The sequence below is a fragment of the Entelurus aequoreus genome, linkage group LG28 (assembly GCF_033978785.1).
Source record: "Entelurus aequoreus isolate RoL-2023_Sb linkage group LG28, RoL_Eaeq_v1.1, whole genome shotgun sequence".
Classification (NCBI taxonomy): Eukaryota; Metazoa; Chordata; class Actinopteri; order Syngnathiformes; family Syngnathidae; genus Entelurus; species Entelurus aequoreus.
Genome location: NC_084758.1, coordinates 17,021,614 through 17,034,300, shown reverse-complemented (window position 1 = coordinate 17,034,300; position 12,687 = coordinate 17,021,614). Strand labels below are relative to the sequence as shown.

Here is a 12,687-nt window from a genome sequence, read left to right as displayed (position 1 = left end):
TGTCCAATGAAGGGCTAGGGTTTCACCTCCAAGAATGGAAATGATAGTTTCTGGGTAAATAGTTCCAAAATAGCATGTAAATCATTTAAAACTGGGGTGTCCAAACCCTGGAAGGGCCTGAGAGCGTCTTCAATCTGGCCCGTGAAACATCTCGAGTTCATTAAACTGAGACATTCAGATACATTACCCTTGTGTGTACTTTAGCATTTACATGTATGACACAATCCAAACAACCTTTCCTAGTCATGATTTTAAAAAAAAAACATAAAACTGCAACTAACATAAAAGTCAACACACACGAGGGCGGTATAGCTCGGTTGGTAGAGTGGCTGTGCCAGCAACTTGAGGGTTCCGGGTTCGATCCCCACTTCCGCCATCCTAGTCACTGCCGTTGTGTCCTTGGGCAAGACACTTTACCCACCTGCTCCCAGTGCCACTCACACTGGCTTAAAAATGTAACTTAGATATTGGGTTTCACAATGTAAAGCGCTTTGAGTCACTAGAGAAAAGGGCTATATAAATATAATTCACTTCACTTCACATGGTCCCACATAACACAACCTGTTCACTGAACTTTGTGGTTATCATGAAAAACGTCCAAACACCACATATATATATATATATATATATATATATATATATATATATATATATATATATATATATATATATATATATATATATACATATATATATATATATATTAGAGATAAATGCTTTAGAATGTAATATCGGAAATTATCGGTATCGTTTTTTTTGTGGTTTTTTTTTAATTAAATCAACATAAAAAACACAAGATACACTTACAATTAGTGCACCAACCCAAAAACCCTCCCTCCCCCATTTACACTCATTCACACAAAAGAGTTGTTTCTTTCTGTTATTCATATTCTGGTTCCTACATTATATATCAATATATATCAATACAGTCTGCAAGGGATACAGTCCGTAAGCACACATGATTGTGCGTGCTGCTGCTCCACTAATAGTACTAACCTTTAACAGTTAATTTGACTCATTTTCATTAATTACTAGTTTCTATGTAACTGTTTTTATATTGTTTTACTTTCTTTTTTATTCAAAAAATGTTTTTAAATTTATTTATCTTATTTTTTATTTCATTTTATTTGTTTAAAGTACCTTATCTTCACCATACCTGGTTGTCCAAATTAGGCATAATAATGTGTTAATTCCACGACTGTATATATTGGTATCGGTTGATATCAGTAATATATATATATATATATATATATATATATATATATATATATATATATATATATATATATATATATATATATATATATATATATATATATATATATATATATATATATAGTCTGTCTGTCGGTGTTAGCCCTGCGATGAGGTGGCGACTTATCCCCGCCTTCGCCCAAGTGCAGCTGTGATAAGCTCCATATATATATATATATATATATATATATATATATATATATATATATATATACTGGTAACACTTTAGTATGAGGAACACATATTCACTATTAATTAGTTGGTTATTAAAATGCAATTTTGTAACATATTGGCTCTTAATTAGTCATTATTAAGTACTTATTAATGCCTTATTCTGCATGGCCTTATTATACAACCAGTAAGTCATTAACTAAGAGTCTTCCCTCAATAACCTCAGAATTATTGCTTATTAGTAACCCTAACCCTAACCCTTATATGTTACCCTAGTGTCCGAATCAATCAATCAATCAATGTTTATTTATATAGCCCTAAATCACAAGTGTCTCAAAGGGCTGCACAAGCCACAACGACATCCTCGGTTCAGATCCCACGTAACGGTCATGTTTGTGGGATCATGTTTTGTTTTGGTTATGTTCAGTTTGGTTTTTGGACTCTTTTTGGTACCTGCTTTTTCACTCCCTTGTTTTGTCACCATAGCAACCATTAGTTTCACCTGTTCCACGTTTGGACTCACACAACTGTGTTAATCATGTCACTGTTATTTAAGCCTGTCTTTTTCAGTTAGTCGGTCTGGCGACATTACCTCTGCGCACTTCATGCCATGATTACTCCTGTTACCCATGCTGTCACAGTTTATGCTTCATGCCATGCCAAGTAAGTTTTGTTTTTTCATGTCACAGATAGCGAATTTTTGTTCATGTCCATAGTTTTTTGCCTTTGTGCTAGTTTTGTTTTCATAGTCAAGTTCGCATTTCCGCCTTGTGCGCACCTTTTGTTTGTACCCCTTTTGTAGTTTGTTAGTGTTAAAATAAAATAATGTATTTACCTTCACGCCATGTCCACTCCAACTTTACTTGCATCTCGGGAAAACAAACACCACATAGTCCACGTCGTTATGACAGTAACAAATAACTCTAAATTAAGACTTTGTTACTTTAATAAGCGACTAATTAATGGTGAATATGTTCCCCATACTAAAGTGTTACCATATATGTATATTTATAGTATATACATAGTATATAGTATATATGTATGTACATGTGTACAGTACAGGCCAAAAGTTTGGACACAACTTCTCATTCAATGCATTTTCTTTATTTTCATGACTATTTACATTGTAGATTGTCACATCAAAACTATGAACGAACACATGTGGAGTTATGTATTCAACAAAAAATTGCGAAATAACTGAAAACATGTTTTTATTTCTAGTTTCTTCAAAATAGCCACCTTTCGCTCTGATTACCGTTTTGCACACTCTTGGCATTCTCTTGATGAGCTTCAAAATGTAGTCACCTGAAATGGTTTTGATGCCTTCAGTGACAATCTACAATGTAAATAGTCATGAAAACAAAGAAAACACATGGAAATGAGAAGGTGTGTCCAAACGTTTGGCCTGTACTGTATGTATATATGTATGTGTATATGTATATATCGTGAATATTTGATATATATATATATATATATATATATATATATAAAAAAGTTGACAAAAAGTTTGGACAACCCCTCATTTAAAATGATGAGCCGCAGCAATTTGGTGTCCAACTAGAGATTATCAGGAAAAGAGCATTTTAGCAAACACTGACTGGACACATCATTAGGTACACCTGCACATGTAATTGCTATCTAATACAAAAATGATGCCTTATCTAACATGAAATGCTCAATTTTGAGGTCTGAAAAGAACCGACTCACATGGTCTGTAAAAAGTCATGCGGTAATAAGAATCAGTGTCCTCTTTTCGGAAGCCCCTTGACCTTTGAAAGGTTTCAATATGCATCTGGCCTTTACCGGCCGGCGTGGTAATGATACCATGACTCCTTTTACCCTTTTACAGGCGCTCTCTTAATGTTGATAGCAACTCGTGTAGACGCCGGTGCCCTCAGACGGCGACCACGAGCGGATTGGAAAAGCCAGACCTCTTTGACATTCTGACATGTTTTATAATCGTTTGGGGATATTCAACAAGTCCAATTAGGCCTCGGTGCTGGAGCAGGAAGACAGAATCGTTTAAAATGTCAGCGCCGGGCAACGCTCACCACGGCCCTGCAGATTTGTACTTTATTTCCTCAAAATTGTTTAGTGTTTGCATGTGCGTGGCGTCATCTTAAAACCATAAACCATATTCATAGTTTGCTGTTCATATTATATATTTAAAATGTGTCTTTATTTCTGTCCTATAGCAAATAAGTAGAAATAATCTGTTTTAACAGGTGTAGGCTGTATATATGCGCACTAATTGACTGAAAGAGCACGCACTTGGTGCGATGATGTCATGTTATCCATGGAAAAATGCATTTTTAGACCATATGATTTGCCTGAGCAGCTAGGAGACCCCGAGAGTAACAAGCGGTTGCCTTTCCATTAAGAACAATACATTAGTTTTTAGTATAAGTTTGCAGGTTTCAAGAAATGTAATGCCGAGCGCATATCATTATGTCAAGATAATGGCAATAGCATTTACTTCATTTAAGAATATTTTTCAACATATTGAGCAAAAAGGTCTCTTTTTTTTCCTATCAAGAAAAGTGCACTTGTTATTAGTGAGAATATACTTATTTGAAGGTATTTTTGGGTTCATTGAGGTTAGCTAATTTTACTTGTTTGGGAAAGTCTTGACAAGCCAAATTTTTTGTTCTATTGACAGATAATTTTGCTTAGTTCAAATAAAATATCCCTAATTTTTGTATTTTTTTCCTTGTTTTTAAACACTGACTTTTTGCAGTGAGTGAATACTCGTGCTGTCAAATGATTAATTTTTTTACTCAAATGTTTGGTGTCGATGCTTTCAAGTGGAAATGAATGTACTATATTTGCAAGGAATTCTGGGCCTTCTTGTTTTTGTACTTTTTTAACGATACTGTATGTGCAAAGGGGGTCTTAAATTTGATCCCTTATGCTCTTTATAAAAAAAAGTCCTAAAAAGTCTTCAACTTGACTTGTTGAAGTGAAGTAAAGTGAATTATATTTATATAGCGCTTTTCTCTAGTGACTCAAAGCGCTTTTACATAGTGAAACCCATTGTCTGTAAGTTACATTTAAACCAGTGTGGGTGGCACTGGGAGCAGGTGGGTAAAACTACGACTATTTTCATAAAGTTGCCAACATTTTAAGCTTTTCTTGCGAAATTGCGACTGTTATTGAGTCAAATTCCAACTTTTTTATCATAATATTGCACACATGTTCAGTTTTTCTTGTATTATAATACTGCCAAAATTATAAGTTTTTCTTGTGAAACGGTGACCTTTTTCTTGTGAAATTCCAACTCATTTTTCACAACAAGCTTTTTTTATATTTGCATAGTATGTATATATTATTAATGTTGTAAATACACTACTTCATTTATCCAGAAAGGGTGGTCTTAAAGAGGTAGGCTTTTTCCGCAGGTCTCAAGAAGGTAACACATACAATAATTTGCGTGTGTGTGTGTTAGTGTGTGTGTGTGTGTTCTTGTATTTCCCCCCTTCTTGGGACATCTATCAAAATGAGGGTGGTCCCAAAAAGGAGGCATTTTCAAATTGACTGTGTGTCTGTTTTAAAAGTGCTCTTCCTCTGGTCAACATATGAAATAACAAGTGTGAGGAATTGAAATGTGCCCATTTTGGCCAAAATTAATAAACAACATAAAATAAATATGTTTATAGAGACATACTGTATTAACTTCAAGTAAATAATGAAGATTAAAAACCCATCCATCCATTTTCTACTGCTTATTCCCTTTGGGGTCGCGGGGGGTGCTGGAGCCTATCTCAGCTACAATCGGGCGGAAGGCGGGGTACACCCTGGACAAGTCGCCACCTTATCGCAGAAGATTAAAAACCATCTACAGAAAAAAAAAGGAGTCTTTTTTTCACAATGTGTCAACTTTTTTCTTATAAAATTGGGAACAATTTCTCATATTCTTTCTGTTTCTGTAATATTGCAATATTTTCTCATAAAATTACTTTTTTTTTAATGTAAAATTATTACTTTTTAATGCAAAAGCATATAAAATACTAACTTTTATCACAATGTTGCCAATTTGTGTTGTTGCTATTGTAAAATAGTGACATCTTTTTGAGTAAAATGATGACTTTTGTCATAATTTTTCCAAGTAAAAATTCTGATTATTATTATAATATTGGCAAAATGTTTAAGTTTTCTTATAAAATTGTGACTTTTGTCTAGTAAAACTACGACTTTTCATAAAGTTGCCAACATTGTAAGCTTTTCTTGTGGAAATGGCGACTGTTATTGACTATAATTCCAACTTTTTTATCATAATATTGCACAAATGTTTAGTTGTTCTTGTCAAATTTTGACTTGCGTTGAGTAAAATGACGCCTTTTATTATAATACTGCCAACATTCATAGTTTTTCTTGTGAAATTGTGACCTTTTTCTTGTGAAATTCCTACTCATTTTTCACAACAAGCTTTTTTATATTTGCATAGTATGTATATATTATTAATGTTGTAAATACACTTCTTTATATATCTAGAAAGGGTGGTCCTAAAGAGGTAGGCATTTCTCTCAGGTCTCAAGATGGTAAGAAATACAGGAAAATGTTTGTGTGTGTGTTTGTGTATTCTTGTATTTCTACCCTTCTTGGGACATCAACAAGGAAAAGTAGCTTCCATATGAGGAGGTGTGAACAAGTTAGGACATAAATCATGGTCCCAATACGGAAAACCATTGCATCTAATAGGGAATGTCTCATTAGCACCCCTGGTGGTGAAATCTATCAAAATGAGGGTGGTCCCAAAAAGGAGGAATTCTTCAAATTGACTGTGTGTCGCTTTTAAAAGTGCCCCCCCCTCTGGTCAACATATGAAATAACAAGTGTGTGTAAGAAATTGAAATGTGCCCACTTTGGCCAAAATTAATATAAAACATAAAATAAAATGTATATAGGGGACATACTGTATTACTTCAAGTAAATAATGAAGATTAAAAACCAATTCCAAAAAAAAAAAAACAGTCTTTTTCTCATAATGTGTCGACTTTTTTCTTATAAAATTGGGAACAATTTCTCATATTCTTTCTGTTTCTGTAATACTGCAATATTTTGTCATAAAATTACTTTTTTTAATGCAAAATTATTACTTTTTAATGCAAAACGGTGACATTTGTCATATACAATTCTGACATCACAATATTGTCAATTTTTGTTGTTATTGTAAAATAGTGAACATTTTTTAAGTAAAATGATGACTCTTGTCATCATTTTGCCAAGTAAAAATTCTGATTATTATAATAATATTGGCAAACATTTTTAAATTTTTTAATAAAATTGTGACTTTTGTCTAGTAAAACTACGACTCTTTTCATAAAGTTGCCGACATTTTGAGCTTTTCTTGTGAAATTGCGACTGTTATTGAGTAAAATTCCAACTTTTTCTCATAATATTGCACACATGTTCAGTCTTTCTTGTATTATAATACTGCCAAAATTCTAAGTTTTTCTTGTGAAATTGTGACCTTTTTCTTGTGCAATTCCATATTTGCATAGTATGTATATATTATTAATGTTGTAAATACACTACTTTATTTATCCAGAAAGGGTGGTCTAAAGAGGTAGGCTTTTTTCGTAGGTCTCAAGAAGGTAAAAAATACAAGAGTGTGTGTGTGTGTGTGTGTGTGTGTGTGTGTGTGTGTGTGTGTGTGTGTGTGTGTGTGTGTGTGTGTGTGTGTGTGTGTGTGTGTGTGTGTGTGTGTGTGTGTGTGTGTGTGTGCGTGCGTGCGTGCGTGCGTGCGTGCGTGCGTGCGTGCGTGCGTGCGTGCGTGCGTGCGTGCTGCGCGCGCGCGCGCAGCGCGCGCGCGCGTGCGTGCGTGCGTGGAGAAGTGCCACTCATTTGCTTCAGGATGACCTTGCTCTAAAATCCTTTTCTTGCAATAAAAAAGTAGAGTCGACTCGATGGCGTGTGAGAGACAAATGTGAGGATGGAGAGTGGGCGAGATGTTGAGGCAAATTACGTGAGCGTGTGTGTGTGTGTGTGTGCGCATAGCAGGGCTTAAAAGTGTGTGAGATACAAGGGGGTGGAATACAAGTTGTAGCCTTCAAAAAGGGAGACGTGAGGAGGTGAAGTGGAGGTGAAGATGGATGAGGAAAACACGCTTGCGGAGGATAATTGAGTGCGCCCCTGAGTGGGCGGGGCACAGCATCCTCGACAACCAATTAGGAGCACAATTAATCGATTAGTTTGAGAAGACTGACGTCAAATGTAAGCCTTATAATACCCAGTTAGACCCAGGTTGTTATGTGTTTCAGCTTTAGCATTACGGCATTTTGCTTTGTATGAGCGTAAAAACCCCCCAAAATGACCACAAGTTTGGGCTCGAGGCTGCTCCAGTGCAGTCTATGCGGTATTTAAATTGTGCTACGTGTTTATTCAATAAAAGACACCTCAAGCGCGCTAACATCTGGTTTTTGGATTTAAAGCCCCAGTGCCTTCAATGGATCTCATGGTACACTCTTGTGTTGGCGTGCAGCTGCGTGTGTCCGCCGGGCTTCGAGGGCCAACGCTGCGAGGTCAATCCGGACGACTGCGAGGACAACGACTGCGAGAACAACTCAACCTGCGTCGACGGCGTCAACAACTACACCTGTGGTCTGTCCGCCCCAACTACACCGGTAGGATTCCTCGCAATGTCTTTTAGTTAGGGAAAAAAAATGGTCTTGGTGTGTGTTTTTTCTTGGGGATTTTACCCTGTGAGGGCTCCAGGCAGCCTATTCCAACAGCGCTCGCCAATGAGCCCAAATCAGAGTTATAAATACTTGAATAATCCGCGAGGGGAAATTAAAGATTTTCAGCACAATCCCATTCAAGAGCAGACAAACGTTACAGGGAGACAGAACAGGATCGCTGACGGGTATGCCAACTTCCGGCGCCCCCTTATAAAGAAGGTGAGTGTGGTGGATGGTCCGAATCTTAAACAGCAACAAAAGTGAATTTAGTACAAAAGTTTTATTTACCCATAATCAAATGGTACAAGGTTGGATTGAATTGCCGTGCAAACAGACAACGTCTCCGGAGACGTTGGATGAATCGAGAATCATGCGAATCATGCCTAGACTTTGTTCTACTTGGTTATTTATGTGTTTCCCTTGGACCTGTTTGTTCTGCAACATCCTTGAATCCCTTAGCCATAACAAACAATCACGACATCTTGTACAATGTCAGGACGACCATAGGCTCAACTTTTACACACATATGCTCTTCAAATGGTACACAATAGAAAAAGGTGAAAAGGTCAGAAATTCCACTATATGAGAAACAGGTAAACGCTAGGGGGGGTGAGAAAAAAAAATGCCTGGGCCCTGGAGAGGTGGTCCAGACTGAGGCCAAGGGGAAAAAAAACTCATAGCCACAGCACACATAAACATGTGTCTATAAGGGAAACATCAAAGAGCACAAAGGACATTAAAAGAGCAGAGCTGACTTCTACACACAGCCACAAAAGTAAAACAAAGACAACAACAAAAACATATACACTGTGGTGGCCATTGCGGTGTTCCACGCCATCGTCTGCTGGGGTGGGGGGAGCATGGCCAGAGACAGGAGCAGACCCAACAAAGCAACCAAGAGAGCCGACTCCACCCTCGGCCGCCCACCAACTCTCGGCCAGTGTCCAGTCCGCATGGATGAGCAACGATACGTCCAAGGAGACCGAGGTGTCCGATACCTGCTCATTCAGCCAAGACACTGTGAAGCTTGTCCGTCCCAGCTCCGCAGCCCTGTCTCTTCATCCGCATCTCCTCCAGTCTCTCCAAACGGACTCTGGTGTGGCAGAGACCCAGCAGCTGGTCTCCATGGCCACAAGGCTCCCGGGAGGCAGATCCAGAAGTTTACAAAAAAGCACCGCAGAAGTCACAAAAGTTAAATAAATAAATAATCCATTGTCCAGTGCAACTCTTAAGGCAGATGGTACTATCGCACAGCCACATTAGCGGGCATCCATTACACTAAGTTTTGATTGATTGATAGAAACTTTTATCAGTAGATTGCACAGTACAGTACATATTCCGTACAATTGACCACTAAATGGGAACACCCGAATAAGTTCTTCAACTTGTTTAAGTCGGGGTCCACGTTAACCAATTCATGGTTATTGACCGTGCAAGGGTGTTTACGTCTAGTTTTGGTTTTAGAGTCCGATCGGTGGCCCATATAAAAAGTACATTGAGACTTTTACATATTTGTTTTCACGATTGGGAAGACACCAGTCTGTCACGGTTATTAGGGACATATCGTGGTTCGGTTTGGTATGGTCTTGAGTACTCTCACCCTGCCGGATGTTAATACTGGTCTCACTTTGATCATCAGAAAATTGTGACAAAAAATGGTCTTGCATCCACCAGATGCAAGACCATTGCCATTTGTTAGTCTGTGGTCTATGATGATCCTATTGGGGGCTGACAAAGGGTTTCTACAGATATCAGCAAATCGAATTTAAGGCTTTTTAATGCAATTTTTTGGGCCATTTGAAAAAAATGAATGCCCATGTCTGCCCCCATATGGTTATTATATTTAATCCAAAGCTTACGGATGTCTGTATACACATAATTGTAAGCATTTGGCAATGGCATTTTTGAATAGTTGAACTGTTACAAAGACGGTTTCATCTGAGAATATTTTATTTTATTATGTTCTGACTTTGTGCACGGCCGTAGACAATAGCCAATTAAAAATGATCCATCTATCAATCATCACACTGTAGCTTCAATCAAAATTATTAAAGGGATACTGCACGTAAGCCGTCTAAATAAACATCCAATTATGAATCAGTTGATCAATAAATAATATACCCAGAAGTCATTTTTTAATATGTATATCTTTAAAACATGCTGTAAAAATGTATATACAGTCATGGTCAAAAGTTGACATACACTTGTAAAGAACATAATGTCATGGCTGTCTTGAGTTTCCAATCATTTCTACAACTCTTATTTTTTTGTGATAGAGTGATTGGAGCACATACTTGTTGGTCACAAAAATTTTCATGAAGTTTGGGTATTTTATGAATTTATTATGGGTCTACTGAAAATGTGAGCAAATCTGCTGGGTCAAAAGTATACATACAGCAACTTACATTATCACCAAACATTAACATTGCTTGTAGTGAAGGTGTGCAGACTCGAGCCGCAGTCGGTGGGAGCTGTGGAGTGAAAAGGTGCCGGACCACTCTGGGTCAGTCTGCGTTCTCAGTGATGGCCTCACATCTGTGGAACTCTTTGCCACTGGAGTTAAAGTCACAGTCGGACATTAAACTTTTCTACACAAAACGGAAAAAGTGGCTTCAGCTCGGTGGCCTTGTGGTTAGAGATCGGTAGGTTGTGAGTTCAAACCCCGGCCGAGTTTCACCACACCTAATGTGTGTGACTATCAGTGGTACTTTAAGGAAAATCAGAAGTGTGAGCACTAGAACTGGGTGTTGTATTGACAAATGGGGCCATTTTTTTTTATTTTGTACTCTTTAAAAGCCGAACCAGGGACGAGGGTTTCCAATTAGCCTGTGGCTCGTAGTCTTATGTACTTTGACATCGGTTACCTGTGGGTAGCAATGTTCAGTAGCACTGTCCCTGTCAAATGAATACCGTATTTTTCGGAGTATAAGTCGCACCGGCCGAAAATGCATAATAAAGAAGGAAAAAAAACATATATAAGTCGCACTGGAGTATAAGGCCCTTTTTAGGGGGAAATGTATTTGATAAAATCCAACACCAAGAATAGACATTTGAAAGGCAATTTCAAATAAATAAAGAATAGTGAACAACAGGCTGAATAAGTGTACGTTATATGAGGCATAAATAACCAACTGAGAACCTGCCTGGTATGTTAACGTAACATATTATGGTAAGAGTCATTCAAATAACTATAACATATAGAACATGCTATACGTTTACCAAACAATCTGTCACTCCTAATCGCTAAATCCCATGAAATCTTATACGTCTAGTCTCTTACGTGAAGGAGCTAAATAATATTATTTGATATTTTACGGTAATGTGTTAATCTTTTTACACATAAGTCGCTCCTGAGTATAAGTCGCACCCCCGGCCAAACTATGAAAAAAAACTGCGACTTATAGTCCGAAAAATACGGTATATAAATTTAAAAAAATAAACTATCAGCCTAGTCCAGGGGTGTCAAACGTACGGCCCGCGAGATGAGTTTGCGAAGTATAAAAATGAGCCGAAATTTTTGAACGAAAGAAACAGCTGTTCTAAATGTGTCCACTAGATGTCACAATAGCAATTGTTTGTATCTTTGTAGATGATGTAAAAAAAAACACACAAAAAAAAACCATGATGTTAGTGCACCAGTTGAGGAAAATGATCAAACTACATAAATAACATCCTGTAATTTGATTTTTATATATATATATATTTTTTATCTTGATAGATTGAAAATTAACACCAATGAGTTCACTGATTAACTTTTTCACATCATTTATTCAGAAAGTACAAATAATGACAAATAAAGATAGAATACTATTAATCACAACATGTAAGTGCAAAAAAAACCCAACAACATTATGATTTGTACATTTTCAGAATGTGCTTGTTCTATTTTTAATCCAATCCAATCCACTTTATTTATATAGCACATTTAAACAACAAAAATGTTTCCAAAGTGCTGCACAACAATATTAAAAACAATATTTAAAACAATATTCAAATATTATCCTTAGCTCCACCAATGACTGAATAAAAACAAAAAATAAAGATAAATATAAAACCAATATAAAATTAATATAAAAATAAATATGATTAAAAACGATTTTAAAGGGTAAAACCAATTAAAACAGTAAATAGAAATAAAAAATTATAAAAATCACAGAGGACAACACAACTCACGTAGTGTTAAAAGCCAAAGAATAAAAGTGGGTCTTAAGACGAGACTTAAAACACTCCACTGTGGGAGCAGTTTGAACATGGAGGGGCAGAGTGTTCCAGAGCTTAGGGCCGACCACAGAGAAGACACACCCTGTCTCCCCTGGATCTAAGTCTGGTCTTGGGCACCACGAGCTGGAGCTGGCTCTTGGACCTTTAAGCAAAGAAAACAATCTGAACTTGTCTTTATTTTTAAGTTATCGTGCCGTGCTTTCACCAGTCCGGCCCACTTGGGAGTAGATTTTTCTCCATGTGGCCCCCGATTTAAAATGTTTGACACCCCTGACCTAGTCCTACAATTGTATTACATGTTTTAATGCCTCTGCACTGCAAAAACTGAAATCTAAGTAAGATTAAATATCTCAAATAAGGGTGA

General features: G+C 36.9%; 1 protein-coding gene across 1 annotated transcript in view; it reads left to right on the top strand.

The window, feature by feature from the left end:
- slit3 (slit homolog 3 (Drosophila)) overlaps window positions 1-12,687 on the top strand; it is a 672,803-nt gene that overhangs the window by 559,718 nt on the left and 100,398 nt on the right. Inside the window, 2 exon segments of the mRNA XM_062039879.1 lie at window positions 7,907-8,033; window positions 8,036-8,048. Of these exon segments, the coding sequence (XP_061895863.1) occupies window positions 7,907-8,033; window positions 8,036-8,048 (140 nt within the window).